Below are 17,066 nucleotides of genomic sequence, written 5' to 3'. Positions count from 1 at the left end.
TCTATATGGCATGCAAAAACAAACAAGAAAAGCCAGGGCGCAGCTAGTTCCGGCTGTGACGCTTCTTTCATGCACACCCTCGACACATCTGCTGGCCTTGCTCTTTCCTGCTACGACAGCAGGGTCCCCTTGCTGGGAGCACAAGCCAGATTCTTCCCCAGTGGAGGTGTTCGGAGAATGTCAATGCCTCTGGACAAAGCTAGCCTCGAACTGCTGAGGACAGGACAGGGTGCCGGCTGGTGCTACCTCCACGCCCTGTACCTGCGTCTGTGAGCCTAGAGACCATGAGGCCTCCCGGGCTTCCAGACTGCAGCGTGGGTCACGTGGGAGCCAGGTGGGCGGTGCTGTGGGAGGGGCAAAGTATGCACAGGCCACGTTAGCCATCTTAATTAGGTGCTGGTAAGAATACTTGGCTGGGAAGCTATTTTTGTGAAACTTTCATGAAGTCCGTCAGTTCTGCTGTTATTCCATAGGTATTGGTATTATTATCAGCTTATTCCTTTATCTCATAGTTTTCTTCTCTAGAAATTGAAAATCTGTACCTTCTGTGTTTCCACTTGTTCAGTCTTTCCTCTAGCATCTTAAACATATGGAGGACAGTTACAATAATATCCTATTAATTTTATCACCTATGGCACATTTGTCAGTTTCTGATTTTTTTTCCCCCTTCCTCATTATTGGTTAGGTTTCCCAGCTTCTTGGCTTGCCTGGTAATTTTTGATTGGATGCCAGACACTGTGAGTTTTACATTGTTGGGTGCTGGGTATTTTGTATTACTATAAATATCCTTAAGCTCTGTTCTAGGATGCAGTTCATTTCTTGCAAACAGATTCTTTTGGCCTTGTTTTTAAGCTTTATTAGGCACAACTGGAGTGGCGTTTAGTCTAGAGTTGGTTTTCCCCAACTCCTGAGGCAAAATCCATCTAGCCCTTCTCCGCATAACCTTTTGATTCCTGGGGTTTTCTAGCTCTGACCTGCCCTCTGTGAGCTCCAGGAATGAATGGTTCAGTTCTCCGTGGATGGTTAGAGGTAGTGTCTGTAATGGGTGCTGCCCCCATGTGCACGGGCTGATCGATACTCAGCTAGAGACTCAGGGGCCTTTGCAGGCAGGTTTATGTCTGGTGTCTTCCCGAAGGCATCTCACCTACAGGGTCCCTCTCTTCCCTACAGTGCAGTTTGCTCACAGGGCGCCCTTCCCTCTGGCTTACCTTGTGTCGTCCCCCCAAACGCTGTTTGGATGTTCTACCTAACACAGCTGAGAAAGGTCTACTCCCAGCCATCTCTGATTGGTCTTTTACTCTGTACGATTCCAGCGCCAGCGTGGGGGGTTACCAGGTTTGTATCCTTTACAACTGGTTTCTTGCTGGCCCTAAGCAGGTGTTTCTTTTAGAGAAACATTTTCATTCCTCAGGACAAAAAGTTGTGACTTGTGGAGTGCAGGAACTTTATTTCGCTACCAGGTTTCCTCAACATCCTCACTTTTCTGTCTTAAAGGTCAGATCTGCTTTGTATGGCTGATAAGATCTGCAACTTGGATCACCTAGCAGTCATCTCTTACAAGTGCCTCCTAAAACAGGGAGAGGGGGGCTTTTCAAAATGTTTTCTATGCAGAATCACGTCATGCTCCTTAAATAGAGACAGTCAAGGCCAAACCTTAGGGATGAGTCAAAGACTTGAATGGAGGCCTTGAGCGTATTCTTACCACACTGCATCAGTCCCATGAGGGAGAGGAAACATACCGGGCTTTAGCCATAGACATAACTCAATCCAACCCTTTGCTGGAGATATTTCTTCAACCCACAGCTGAGTTACAATGTCTGTCGTCATCCTGTTTACTAGGAAGTCAGAGGAGGGTGGGAGACTGGACAAGAAAGCAGGCAGTAGTAGAAACTAACATCGCTCTGGGTCGGCTTGGCCTTGCTTGTGGCCCAGCTGCCTTCTCAAGGACTGGCTGTTTGGTTCCTGTACCTTTACCCAAGGAGGCGGATCTCCTCGCCCTGACCTGGGTCAGGGAGCTGCTCGTAGATTGTCCCAGGGCTGTACTGGTGCCTTGAGTGCCGTTATGTATGCCAGCCTCTACCTTTTTAAAAATAATATATCCAAGCTCCTTATAATAAGCCACAGCCTGGAAGATATCAGACGTGTCAAATGCTTCTGCTGTTTAAAGGGCATATTTTACTGAAGGCAGTTGTGTCCCTTTAAGGCCACCTGTCTGCTTTTGGATAAAATGGACCAAAAAAGCCAACTCAATACCCAAGCATTGGCGTTAGTGGTATTTACAGAAAGCTTCAAGCACAAATAGCAGCTAAGACTGAGACACAGGATTGTAAGCAGTGCTCTTTTCCCAATGTGACGAGCCCCTTGTTGCTGAGGGCAAGAGGGCCAGCTGGGCCGGCTGGGTCCTAGTTGGGCTACTCCTATTTAAAAGGTAATAATTTAACATTCTTTACACCTGGGAATGTAACCTACTGGGATAAGATACTGTTTGGGTGTAAAAGGCACACGTAAGAACTATCTAAGTAGCCCCTCGCCTCTCCGAATGCGTCTATCAAATACCAAATGTGGATGTTTGTACAGCCATTAGGCCTGGGTTTTCATGGCCTCTAAGCTAATACTGTTTTGGGGCTGGCATATGGAGGTCCACTGATCACTGTACTTGCAGATTTGGAAACAAAGGTCAGCAGAGGAATAGAATGACGTGGGTCTACAGGTCCTGACCTAGAAAAATAAGACATGGTGAGTGAAGTGTCATGATGTAAAATACTATGTAAAATACATACTACTATGTAAAATAGAAATCGAAGGTTGTTGCGAATCAGTAAGTAGAGTATGGCCCCAAAATCGTGAGCCTGTGTGTGGCTGACTGTCCAAACTAAGGAAAATGTCAGGAACAGCACAAGCCAAATTATTAACAGTGGTTAGTTACTTCAGTAGGAGACTGGGGCAGAAAGGGTAGATGAGCCTGGGAAGGTCTAACTTTGTACGATTTTCTATAGTTGAGATTTTTAACTTTGTTTTTCCGTGTTTTTTATAAAACTCAAAAACTCCAACATTTTGGATAAGTAGGTAAGTGACACAAAACACCAAGTGATCTAGGGAATCCAAGTCGCTCATTGTCCCAAACCCATTTGTTAAGCATGTGACTTTTGGGCATATCATTAATCTCTCTGGAGGTTGAATGTTCCCATAAGGCAGGGAGAATTCCTACTTTATCTCCTATGATTATCATAAAAACGTACACGTTGCAACAAGATCACGGGTGAAAATATAAAACTCGAGAGGAATACATGAGTGTCGGGCTCTAGCAGTCTTCTGTAAGCTAGAACAAGAAATCAATTATATCTAATTTCCCTTTTCATACTAGGGCTCCCAGTTTTCACTAAGAAGGTGTGTTTTCTCCAACATAGGTTTTGGTAGTACCCACGACTGGCCCGGCCCCAGTTCAAATGCCTCAGCTGGGACAAGTGTAAGATGATCTGGCCGTGGAGCCTCAGTTCCTAAACTGGTGGTTCATTTCTCCTAACGTAGCCGATATCGGTTTTCTTCCTACAGTTTCCCTGCTTCAGAGGGCAGAAACATCCCCGTGATGGATGGAGTTGATCTTTCCCCTTTCATGCTGGGATATACAATCAGAAATCAGATGTCAGTGGGTTTTTCATTACAAGTAGTTTCTGACCAAAAAACATCCAGGTGGCTCCCTGCTAACAGGGTATCTCAGGATATCCACTCACTTCAACCATGGCTATCGCATGGCCCACGAACCTGGACTTTAACTACAGACAACCTGAAACTGGGGGACAGTATCTCCTGAAGAGTGGACCAGTAAACCACTTTAAACAGACACACCAATTCTACAGTTCATGCTTTTACCCCAGGCATAGATGTGGGGTGCAAGAGTATTAACTACGCTAACATGTTTCTCCCATCTTTGCTGAGGTAATAAGCTACATCCTAACTACCATGCCAGTTAGGACAGATCCGTCCCATCGTCCCCAACAGCTTAGCCCTCTACCCTTTGCAGTCCTTTCCCCTATGCAAGCTCTAGCCAGCCACTGTACCACTGACTCTTATAGAATTTCATTTATGTGCAATCACATGTAGTCGTGGGTCTGTTTTTTTTTTCCCCCTGAGCATGCTTAGGGATTCATTCATGTTCTTCTTCAGTAGCTCATCCCCTTTTATTGCCGAAAACTACTCCATGATACGGATGTACTATAATTTAGCTATTCAGCTGCTGATGAACATTTGGGCTGAAGCTACTATAAATAACACTGTTCCCTCTGTTTCCACCAGCAGGACACGGAGGTCCCACGGCACGGGTCTCACCAATGCTTGGTATGAGCCAGTCTTTCAAATTTCAGCCATTTCAATTCGTACTGTGGTTTTTATTTGCCATCTCCCCGATGACTGAGAATTTTTCCCGATGCTTACTTCATTTATCTGCAGGAAATATCTGTTCAAATCTTTTGTCCATTTAAAAAAAAAAACTGGGTTGTCTTAACTTGTAAGAAATCTTTAGGTATGTATGCTGGACACAAAACCTTTTGATGTACATTCTTTTTTGTGAGCTTTCTCTTCATTTAAATGCCGCAAACAGAACAGGGAAGGAGTGGTGAAAGTCTGTATGTTCACAAATCTTACTAGGCTGGACACCGCTGCCCTGATTCAGAGCAGTAAGAGGGCTGGGTTTCTCTGTAGTAGGCTCAGCACAAGCTCCAAGAACCTAATTCTTTCTAACTTTGTTAGTTATTTCTACTGGACTTAAAGTTTTACATTTTATTGTTTCATCATCTTAACAGGAATTGAGAACTTATCTCAAACATTCGACCTTTTTTCAGTACCTATTGGAGGAGTCTAGATCAAAGAAATAAAAGTAAATTAGGAGGCAAGACAAGGCAGACCGACACACTTAGCGTCAGAGGAGAGACCTAATACTTCCCTGCAAAATAAGACAGAACCTAGTTGCTCAACTAAGTATTTAAAGCCATGATTTTATAGTATTGATTACAGCAGAATGTATAGCCTGGGGCAAAAATACTCTTTCATGGTTTCCGAATGTTCATACCGCACTGCTATCAACACATTTGTTTTAACTCGTCTAGCAGAACAGATGTGTGTTGCGTGAACTCCGTCTCAGGATATCAGAGTGGAAACACCCACGCACCTTCAAGCCCTTCAAATACTCGAGTCTTCTTTCACTTTCAAAGGACTTCGAGGCTGTAACTGCCAGACGGCCGCTGCTCCCTAATCGTTTCCCAAAGCTCCTGCTGTCTCCCACTGCTGGCTGCACGTCAGATGGAGAAGGAACAAATTCTTCCATTCTCCCGCATCAGCGCTGGTTTCATCAGCAAGGCTCCGGCCTGCGGTCCTCTGGGCTTCTCCTCGTAACGCGGCTTCACGGACAGCGTGTTCGCACAAGCTGGCCTAAGGCAGGGAGCGGGCGGCCTCTACACACGGAGCCAGACACGACTTCCTACTTTATTAAACATTAAAGCGCAAGCGAATGGTCCCAGGGGGGTAGGGGGGGTGGGAGGGCAGAGACGACTCAAGGACACCAGGGAAGGAGCAGAACGCTCCGGGAGAGAGTCACACGGCAGAGACCCATCTTCACAAAAAGGGCTCGATGTTGATTTCCAGGGAGGAGCAGGGCATGGTCAGCTCAAATTTAGTGATGACATCAGGATGAAGGACCCCGAGCTTCCCGATGCTCTGACCCCTGGCCAAGATCTCGGCGCATCTCCCGGGGAAGAAAGCAGCGCCTGAAAGAGAGAAATCAATGTTTCTCCCGGCCAGAGAGTCAACAGACATTTAACACCGCAGGCTCACTAGTCTGCTTGAAAAAGAACTTCTTTAAGTCACTGGCTAGTAAATGAAAGTGCTTCCTCACACTTTCTAATCTTGAAATTACTTTTGGTATTACAGCTAGCAACTCTTACAAGGAAAAGGTTAAGCAGTAAATATCAAAGTCAGGGTCCTGTATGGTTTGTCTCTTTCTTTTCTTCCTTCCTTCCCCTTTTTTTTTTTTTTTTTTTAATCCCAGAGCTCCAGGCCGGAAGGATCAAGAAAAGGAGGCTGACGAGCACAGCTGGAGAAGTCCTAGGGGAACCTGGCAGGGAGGAAGGACAAAGGGGAAAAGTGAACCGTAAAACTGATGACCTTACATGGGAAGAACCTGTTTTGAAACAGGTTTTTCCATAGCCATCCTTGCTGGATAAAAATTCATTTACTATTCCACCCTCAGTCTTTTCTACCTTCTTGCACAGAGAAGCACAAGCTTGCGCTGTCATCGGCAGGCTTAGGCCTTGTTAGCAGAATGCAACCCCCATTCCTGTCGGAGAAAGCACTTTCTCAGCAGTTCTGGAGCCTCTCCCGTAAAACCACAGCAAAGGCCAGCACCAAACAAGTCTGGGTTGACCCCCGATTTACTTCAAGATAGGCAGGAAGTGCTCTCTTCATCTGGTGTCAGTGCAGAGACACGGCTCACCAAACCAGGAACTGGTACTGAGGCTCAAACAGCCAAACACAAGCAAACCTACAAGCCCCTCCAGATTCGCCAGCTGGCCAGGGCCGCAGAGTTCAGCAGTGCCCGTTCCCTCCTCAAGGTGGGGGTGGGGGTGTGGGAGCTGACTCACTTCTCTAGCCACCAACTTGAAAAGCGATCAGGCCCACAGCTCCTGACCGATTCAACCGAAACATTTACTGGCATGAACTATAAATACCCAGCAGGTCTGGGCCACAAGCCTGCAGCCTGCCGTTTCGGAGCGAGTGCATTATTTATGAAAGGATAAACTGCTGAGTCTCTGCTAATGGCTCCAAGGTCGGCATGATGAAGAGGAGCGGAGGGGGACCACGAACACGTCAGTACCAGCTGCACCACGAAGACGTGGAGGACCAGTTCACACACTTCCCAGTCAGCCCGGGACTGGGCTGTATGTTTATGTTCCTGGAACACAGGGTTTTGTTTATTTTTGAGAAAGAACGAGCGTGCGAGAACACGCAAGCTAGGGAGGGGCAGAGAGAGGGAGACAGGATGGAAAGCAGGCTCCACATGGTGAGTGCAGGGCCCGATGCGGGGCTCGACCTCACAAACTGAGATCAGGCCCTGAGCCAAAGTCGGACGCTTAACTAACTGACTTAGCCATCCAGGTGCCCCCACCTGAAAAACATTTTTAATTGTCGCTCTTAACTCCCAGAGCACCCTGGGCTGAGATACAGAATGGTCTGTTCCTCACCTCCCCCTAAACAATGTTGTTCCAATGTCTTATTAGAAGATTTCACTGGACTGCATTTGGAGTTTATGTTTGGCTGTGCACATGAATCCACGCTTGGACAGAGGGGGGACTCAACACAGAAAGCAAACCGGACGGACGAAGTGAGAGATATTTCACTAAATCTGATAAAGATGGCACACTTTAGCCCCATTTACAAAACTAACCCCACCCCCACCGTAATAAAAGAAATCTTCAGACAACAAAGCATGGAGCTTGTCTAAGCGTTGACGGAAGCAGTGTAACCAAGAGCCGGACACTGGAAGGACCGCTGAGGAGGCCGCTCGCTCCACCGTCCGTCGCCCCTTTACACACACACACACACACACACACACACACACACACAACTACGGCTGAATGCCCTACGCTAACTGAAACCACCAGCGGCCGATTTCTGAAGGCCATCCAGAAAGAAAGGAGGCTTAAGACCTTCCCTGCTAACCCTGCTCCGTTGAAGAATCCTCCCCGTGTATCAGAATCCTTTTTATCTATCTTCAAATTCCAACTTGATTGGATTCATTTTAACTGAAGCATAAAACCAGACTATTTTAGAATCTAAGCCAGATGTACTAGTTCTAACAATGTTAGCAAAATAAAGCTGAAGAGATAAGAACTCAGAATTTTTACTTCATAAAAGAACCTTTGGAATCAGCACTTTTAGCAAAATTCAGTCACATTCTTCTTCAGTGAGCAAGTGTGCTCATGCCATCTGCCCCTTTCTCCAGAACTTCCGACCACATTTGGCTTTAGCTTGTTAACCAGTCAGGTCCTCGGTCAAACAAAAATGTTCCTATCACGAAATACAATTTCCCTCTTTCCAAAGAAAACGGAAATTCGCTATGATGCATAATTTAAGACCTATTCAAGTAGGAGAGCGCTCTAAATAATGTCAATGCCAAAAGCTCTCAGGCCAGCACACGGGTCCGTCCGAGTCATCACCACAGGCTAACCTGGCCGGGGTCAGAGGACCCTGCTGTAGAGCAGCCTCCGCACCAAGGGGGCCTCGGACGCCTGGACCAGGGGGAGCCCTCCTCTACCCACCGCACGGAAGACGGAAGTTCGGTAACGGAGTTCTTCGGAAACTTCACTTCGCTGAAAACTGCACCCTTTAACCCGTGACACCACGATTGTTTTTTTGCAATTTCTCTTTCCTGACAAGGTCAGATGATGAGAAGTACTTCTTTTTTTTTTTTTTAATGTTTACTTATTTCTGAGAGAGAGAGAGAGAGAGAGAGAGAGAGAGAGAGAGAGAGAGAATCCAAAGCAGGCTCCAGGCTCTGAGCTGGCTGCACAGAGCCCGACGCGGGGCTCAAACTCATGAGCTATGACATCGTGACCTGAGCCAAAGTCGGACACTTAACCGACTGAGCCACCCAGGGGCCCCAGGACTTCTGATTTTATGGACTCTTCTGTTCAGTTAGAGCAAGGAGGAAGTTTCGGTCTCCCACACACAGGTTGAGAGGCACACAAAGGGACTTCGAAGGGTACGGAGAGGACCTAAAAAATGGACCTCCTGACTGATGATGGGTGTAGACTAGAAATACTGAAAGAAAATTTAAAATTATTGGAACACAAGCATTTCTTAGTGCTTTTTAAAACGTTATGGCTCAAACCAAACTTTGCAGGCAGAAATAAATCACTCCAAGGAAGAGAGACAAGAAATAAGAGAATTGCTTCGCTATGGAAACAAAGGGAACACACTGGAGTAAAGCAGCCATTAGGCCCGAGTTCAAAGATGATAACGTCTCCCATCGACAGCAGGATGGCTGAGCTCAGGAACACAGGCAGATCGATGCACCGTAACACACTGCCTGGGACTGGATGCAACTTAAATCAGTCCTTCTAGGAGAAGTCACATCTGAATGCAGCCTCACCACGGGTCTGGGCTTGTGAACAACCAGACCTGGATGTCAGAGGCTACTCTAACCTCAACACAAAACAAACACATGTTTCTGGAGAAAGAGCGGCCTGCTGGGTCTAGAGACATAAAGCTGCCAATTCAAGGAAAGTCATGGTGCCCTGTGAATGGGAATTCTAAAATTCAAATTCTACAAAATACATCTGCTTATTACCCTTCTTCACGTGTCTAAGCCCAAAGAGAGGTCCTGGTTTCCGGGGGTACTAAGGTGTGTATAAACACGACAATTTTCAACCTGTGCCCAAAACGCTCCCTGGCAGAAAGCTCCTCGGCTCACTTTTCCACCCGGTTCCCTGCAAGGATTAAACTCTCGGCTTTGCCGGTATCCATCACAGTGAAGCGGCTTCCAACGGAAAGCAGACCCAGGGGAAAACAGTGCTCTCTGCTGAAATCCACATGGAAGCCCAGACAAAAGAAACATCAGTTAATCACAAGCAAGAATTTAATTTCCAAAACCTAGTGGGGTGTAAGTAAGTCCCTTAATTAAAGCTTTTGTAGCATCTCCTCCAGGTCTGTAATTGTCTCTCTGGCTCGGGCGGCAGGACCACTTTGAGGACCTTGGGGGTAATTCTCGGCCAGTAACGCGGCACCGCACCCAGTCTTTAGCACATTTTCTGGCTAATTGACCTTCAAAGCGTTGGTGAGCTCCCACTCTTGCTCGCTGCCAAACACCTTTCACAGTTTCTTTTTGCCCCTGTCTTTTAGGGTTATATTAGAGGCCCAAAGTTTGGATAAGCTTCACACACAGAGCCATTCCTATAATTTTATGAAGCATCGGAAGTAAAGGTTTAAGGCGGTAACTGAGCAGACCTCTAATCCGAACGTGGCACAGCGTTATCAAGCACGAGGCTCTTAATTCCTTAACCTTAAACCCCTGCCAGTGGCTATATTCATCTGGCACTTTATTTTGACCATCGCTAACAATCATCTACTCATAATTTTACTTTTCCCTTCACATCACTGAGACATGCCTCAGGATTCAAATCCCCATATTTAACTGCCTGCAATCTGGTACTTCATCACCCAGATTTTTCTCTAATAAAAAGGCAAGAACAAAATAAAAAGGGGGCAAGGGGCTCTGGAAAAGGACTGAGTGTATCTCACATGTGTCACAGCAAATAACAGAAAACACCACTATCGGCTTAAATACAAATAACCACATAGAGCTCTCCATAAATTCAGGGACAAAATACAAAATGCAGAATCATACAGATACCATAAGCCACTGAGCTGACTGTATTTTAAATCTGTTCTAAATGGCTGATGATGTGATATGGGGTGGGGATAGGAATCATCATTTAACAGGCTGATTCTAGGGCTGGCACCTACCAAGCCTACCCCTTCCTCTCCAAAGTCCTAATTCTAAATACCATCCCACGGTGCGACAGTCCATCCTAGGAAAACACGAAGGACAAGGACATTCCCAGCCTTCCATCCTGGTGTGACGTGGGCAGAGTGGAACGGGGCTGAAACCACAACCCCCTACGCAGGGCTCCCCTCCTGGTTTCCCACCAGCTTCCTGAGAGTGCAGTGACCAGAACCGTCTAACTCTGCCGCGGGCACGTCAACCTCACTTTCCCTTTCTAAGCAGTGTTAGCTTAAAGGAAGAGAAAGAACAAAATATAGGGCCTCTTTTAAAAAACTGAACACACACTTAAACCGAACATGGGTGCACAGTAGTTGGTTCTTGAAGTGTCAGAGGCAGTTCTTGGTGTAGCAGCAGAGTGGGGAGACCCCATCGGGCAGGGAGGAGGCACGACAGAGACAGCATGTTAACTTATAAAAACAAAGAAAAACGTTTTAGAAGGAAAAAAAAAAAATCAGTATAATTACTGAGCTATAAACCTGCACATTTTTTTTTCCCCCAATCTCAGTCCACTAAGGTTGGGAGAAAAATATCTCTACAAAGCTCATTCAATTTGTAAGTGGAGACTGAATAATTTCCAACTGGTAATATAAAACACCCGTTTCCCCCTAGATGCATATAATTCTTTGCCTTACATCTGAAGTGAAATATTTATGGTACCTAAAGTCTTTAAAGAGAGGGGACCTAATCCCTTGAGTTTAATGGCTATCTTTCATCCCTTTCAGAAGATCAAAAGAAAGAAAAAGCCCTTACACAACTTTACAGTGCTAATCCCAACACACCTGCAGACATCATTAACTCTTAAAGCAAAGGCCACCGGACGTGAGCGGAGAGGGTGCCTACTTAACCCCACAGCACGGGACCGAGGAGGAAACCTGCACTCACGGCAACAGCCTACGGAGACTGGGCAGGGCAAAACCCCTACTGCAGGTAAGGGCTGGATCCTGTAGACTTTACTCTTAAAAAGGAATCAGCCGAGCCCAGACTATCTAGTCTTCCAACAAAAGGAAAATGTCTTCAATAAAAAATCTTTCAAAGCAGTGAGGCTGTGGCCATCTATGGCGTCATCGTGGCAACTGTGATTAGCAACCTGGCTGAGCCTTTCAGTGCCACTGACGCCCAGGCCACTGCACATCGAAACTACCATGCAGGCTACTGCACGTTTGGGGCTGGCCTCATGGTGGGCCTGTCTAACCTCTTCTGTGGAGTCTGCGTGGGCATCGTGGGCAGTGGAGCTGCCCTGGCTGATGCACAGAACCCCAGCCTCTTTGTAAAGATTCTCATCGTGGAGATCTGGCAGCGCCAGTGGCCTCTGTGGGGTCACTGTTGCAATCCTGCAGACCTCCAGAGTGAAGACGGGTGGCCAGATGATCTGTATGGTGGGGCCGTGTCCCACTGTTATTTGTGGTTTTCCTGGGACAGCTGGCCTTGCAGGGGGCTTGGTGTTCAAGGGCCCTCCCTGCACTCACTCATTTGTCAACTTGGAGGCACTGCCTGGCTGGAGCCTCAGTGGGGGAAGCGGGTCACTGATGACCGTGCGCAGCTGTGCACCTGTGTCCCAACTCCACCCCAACCCATTTTCCCGGTGTTTGTGAAATAAACGTGGTATTTGTCTGGGTCAAAAAAAAAAAAAAAAAAAAAAAAACCACCTTTTAGAATGAATCACCACAGGGCACCTGGGTGGCTGTCATTAAGCATCTGACTTTGGCTCAGGTCATGATCACACTGTGAGTTCGAGCCCCACTTCTCTCTCTCTCTCCTTCCCCACCCCACCTCTCATGGGATTCTCTCTCTCTGCCCCTCACTCGTGCCCTCTCTCAAAATAAATAAATAAATAAATCACCATAATCACTTTATGACAAAACTCCAAAATTTCCCAGTTTACTTTGTATCAACAAATTTGTAACTTCGTGGCTATCACTTTTTAAGATCTACTTTAAAGTCTAGTCTATGTCTAGGTCTCTCTCATACCCACCTACTCATATTTAAAAAGCTGAAGAAAGTCAACAATGTTAGAATTTAAATGTGATCCATCCAGGGGTGCTTGGGTGGCTCAGTAGGTTAAGTGTCTGCCTCCGGCTCAGGTCATGATCTCATGGTTCCTGAGTTTGAGCCCTGCATCTGGCTCTGTGCTGATAGCACAGAGCCTGCTTGGGATTCTCTCTCTGTCTGCCCCTCCCCAGCTCATGCATGTGCACTCTCAAACATAAACTTTAAAAAAAAAAAAAAAGTGACCCATCCAGTTGCGATTTTAAATCAGTCTCAAATTTACTTGTATAAAACCAAAGGATTTTTAACTCCTGGTTAAAAAGTGTCCTCATGGACTACTGATTTTGACAACTCGTATTCTAAATAATGCCATTGTCCTACATTTGTCTGATGCTTCCATCATTTCCCCTAACCTGTTACATTTCTTAAACACATTAAGACAGTTTTAGAATATCAACTTCAGAAATAAAACGTAGGACCATCCTGCTTTCCTAGACTAATAAAATGGTTCTTTTCTAGTTTTTCACCTAATAAAATCCTTTAAGGAGGCAGTTTCTCAAGGCAAGTATGAACACCTTTACACTTTCTCCACAATTATAGTGAAATAATAATAATCATAAGGAGACCATCGTAGGGTTAACTGGGGAAAGAATGGGAATGTTAAGTATATAAGACTATCTGTAATTTCACAATTAGTTAACTTATTTCAGACCTTTGACAAACATGGAGTAAAGAGAACTTCAAGCGTGCAGTTATGGCGGATGGGCCGTAGTTTCAGAACTAGATTTCTGCTGACACGTAGGGAGTGCGCGCAAAAAAGGAAAGAACCTGAGACTGTTAAACTCTGCCTTCTACTCCTCTCCTTCCGTGCGTAGGAAGGGCCGGGCCGCAGCCCCAGTCAGCCCTGGCCAGGCCCCCGAGGACGGGCAAGTTACAGATGGGAGAAAGCAAAGCACAAGGAGATTAGGGGACTCGCCCAAGGCAAGCCACAGGATCGGATGGTGCCGACGGCCACTGAAACGGGGCGCCTGTGTGTGTGTGTGTGTGGCCCAGAGCACAGATGGCCCACGGGATAATGTTTTCAACCTTTTGGTCAAGCTGTCCATGTTTGCAAACTTCTGGTTTAAAATAAAACAAACAGAACTTAAGAGGGGGAAAGAAACCTGACAACATCTAACCTCAGGACAGACCCAAGCAGGCTCTGCAGAATTATCAATACAACATAATACTGACAAAACCTAGAGCATTCCAGGGAAAACAACTATGTTTTTTCAGAAATCTCACACATCATAGGCACGCTAAGAATAAATTCCAGATTCTTGAGACAAGGCTACAGTAACACGAGCAGATAGAGCAGCACCACAGTGACCCCACCTAAAAGGCGAGGAGAACGGCGCATCCGTCAGAACCTGTGGCAGGGCCTGCTTTCGAAGCTCTGAAACTCCTGCATGATCTGAACCCCGGAAACGACTTCGGAGAAGATCTTCCCTGTGCCTTTATTTCAGAGATGAGAAAATGGCCACCAGAGAGGATAAGGAAACCATACGGCTAGGTAACAGCAGAGCTGAGATCACAAGCCCAGTCTGTGCTGCTTTTACCCACTGTCACTTTTCTCAAGGGCAGAGCTGAAATCTACCCGGAGTTTACTCTGCAGAGTATCCATCCCAAATGCTTTCCCAAACTCACCTGCCTCTCCACAACTGTGTGGTGCAGACGGACAGATGCCAGCATCCCCCTTAGAGACGAAGAAGCTCGCACGAGGGCATGAAGTCCTAGGTCATGCGGGCTCCAGCGACACAAGGACTGGAAGCAACATCCGGTGTTTTTACTGCACCGCAGCTGACGCGCGTCCCCGGGTCCGACGAAACATACCCTTTCCTATCGTTTCCAACTGCTGTCTATACCACCTTGGGATCTGCATTTCAACTTAGTTTATATCCACATGTCTAAAGACATTTTTAACATCTCCATTACATTTATGTCCTCGTTTGCCAGACTGTTCTTAAAGTATCTTATGTTGGACTTGTTCCCAATTATTCACTGTTATATACAGGGCTTCTAGAGTATATACTGCTTTTTGCTTTCTCCGTTTCTTCCCCTTTGCCAAGAGTAATAGCACACAGTAAAAAAAAAAAAAACAAAAAACAAAAAACAAAAAACAAAACAGGAATCCTTGTCTAGCTCATTATATACCAAAGTGTTAAAGCAACAGATTTCTAGATTTCTAGCAATGGTAAACCACAAACTTACATTCATGGGGGTCACACTGATCCCATCTCGTACAACACCAATTAAACGATGCTTTCCCTTGCGTGGTATCAAGTCCTACCTTTCTTAGTTCTACCGAGGGGGAAAATGCATCAAAGCCGCCTAGGAAAGTAATTCCAAGAGGAAATCTCTGTTCAGAGAATGTAATTCAAACAAGCTAGCAGGCCTTAGGAATTAAGAGAACTGATCGGAAACTTTCCCCTCCTGGAAGGGGAGTGCCACGGTATAGCGGCTGAGACGACAGCAGTGACAGAGTGCCTACCAGCTACTGATGGTATTACTCACCAAAACAAGAAGTTCTGGAGGCATTTAGAGCGAGGCATTTTGTTTTGTTTTTTTTTTAACGTTTATTTATTATCGAGAGACAGAGAGAGACAGAGCATGAATGGGGGAGGGGCAGAGAGAGAGGGAGACACAGAATCAGAAGCAGGCTCCAGGCTCTGAGCCATCAGCCCAGAGCCTGACGCGGGGCTCGAACTCACGAACCGTGAGATCGTGACCTGAGCTGAAGTCGGACACTCAACCGACTGAGCCACCCAGGCGCCCGTCTTTTTTTTTTTTTTAACGTTTATTTATTATCGAGAGACAGAGAAAGACGGAGCATGAGCAGGGGAGGGGCAGAGAGAGGGGGAGACACAGACTCGGAAGCAGGCTCCAGGTTCTCAGCTGTCAGCACAGAGCCCGAACGGGGGCTGGAACTCACAAACTACGAGATCATGACCTGAGCCAAAGTTGGATGCTTAACCGACTGAGCCACCCAGGTGCCCCCTTATCTGGTATTTTTGCTCCAGGGTTTACTCTTTATGGCCTTCAACATCACTCAGAAGAAATAAAAATACCATAACTACAGTCACATGGTTTGTGTTTACAATAAGGCAAGTAAATAAAGAACTGCCTGTATTTGCTATTATACTGGGCAGTGCCGCTGTTCCCCCACATTTCTTCTTCCATGTCTCCCTAGATATGCTCTTTTCACATAGGAGTGTGGCTGTCACCATGGCATGGTTTCAGGGGGCGGGTAGATTTTTCTATTCCACTGAATTAGCCCCCATTCTTTTTGAAATTTTTATAATGGGACCAAACTGTTCTCCCTTCACAATCAGAAAGGTGACTAAAAATCAAAGCATCTCTTTAAGTTCACACTGATATGTATCAATGGAACGGAAGTCAGATCCCTTCCTGAAAATAAAGTATTTTCAAAGGATTAGAAGGAGACAAATAAGAACCCGGGTCCTAGAGGCAGAGGGTCGGTAGGAAGAACACTAGAGACACAGAAGGATGGCGAGGGCCAGGGGTTCTCAATGTAAGCTGTCGATTTCACATTTGGCCCGTCTTGCCCAGAATAACCGTCAGCAGGAAGAGTGTGTTCCTGACCCCCAACCCGCCTGAACCTGCAGGTTCTCAGGGGTAGTTCCAAGTGCCCAAGTCACCATGTGACTATCTGCATGGATTTCTCAAACAGGTCAAGATTAGACCAGAGCTATTCAACACCAACATAAAGCAAAATAACTCACCAGGACCTAAGCTCTCAACTGAATGAAGTTAAACTGTCCTATCGTTTATATAAAAACATTGGGAGCACTTTTTTTTTCCCAAATTTTTAATGTTTACTTTTGAGAGAGAAAGAGAACATGAGCACAAGTGGGGGGATGGGCAGAGAGAGAGGGAGACACAGAATCCGAAGCAGGATCCAGGCTCTGAGCTGTCAGCACAGGGCCTGACATGGGGCTCAAACTCACAAACTGTGAGACCACGATCTGAGCCATTAACTGACTGAGCCACCCAGAGGCCCCAAATATTTATCTATTTCTGAGAGAGAGAAAATTAGAGACAAAGAGACAAAGTACAGAAAGCACGTGTGGAGTTGGGGACAGGCAGAGAGAGAAGGGAGACACAGAATCCAAAGCAGGCTCCAGGCTCTGAGCTGTCAGCACAGAGCCAGATGTGGGGCTTCAACTTGGGAACGGTGAGATCATGACCTTAGCCGAGGTCAGACACTTAACCGACTGAGCCACCCAGGTGCCCCGGGAGCACTTTAAATGAATGTCAATCTATGGGATTCCTGCAATGATGTAGAGAGAAGACTAAGCTAAAAGGCAGAAAGGAGTCTAAATAAAGGATAATATGGAAAGCAGAGAGAAAAGGTGCTGGCAGATGAAAGAACCTCTGGAGAAGACCGACATCTAACGAACGTCTGGTTAACTTTCCACTTCCCCAATGCCCCACAGTCTACATTAAAATACATGGTTTTCATTTT

At 46.2% G+C, this 17,066-nt stretch overlaps 2 protein-coding genes across 2 annotated transcripts in view; one reads left to right on the top strand and one right to left on the bottom strand.

Annotated features, from left to right (window-relative positions):
* Positions 1-4,971: 4,971 nt before the first annotated feature.
* Positions 4,972-17,066, bottom strand: part of FARSB (phenylalanyl-tRNA synthetase subunit beta) — a 71,919-nt gene continuing 59,824 nt past the window's right edge. Inside the window, exon 17 of the mRNA XM_019445802.2 lies at positions 4,972-5,759. Within this exon, the coding sequence (XP_019301347.2) occupies positions 5,608-5,759 (152 nt within the window). The 3' untranslated portion in view covers positions 4,972-5,607. The remainder of the gene's footprint in view (positions 5,760-17,066) is intronic.
* On the top strand, positions 6,824-15,123 carry LOC128772518 (uncharacterized). The gene is given in 5 exon segments (XM_053910275.1): positions 6,824-6,910; positions 8,139-8,330; positions 11,278-11,482; positions 11,584-11,845; positions 11,847-15,123. Coding segments are annotated over 5 exon segments (1,047 nt in total). The 3' UTR covers positions 12,148-15,123.

The sequence above is a fragment of the Panthera pardus genome, unplaced genomic scaffold (assembly GCF_024362965.1).
Source record: "Panthera pardus isolate Hobbes unplaced genomic scaffold, ASM2436296v1 HiC_scaffold_10, whole genome shotgun sequence".
Lineage (NCBI taxonomy): Eukaryota > Metazoa > Chordata > Mammalia > Carnivora > Felidae > Panthera > Panthera pardus.
This window is presented reverse-complemented; position numbering and strand designations above follow the sequence as displayed.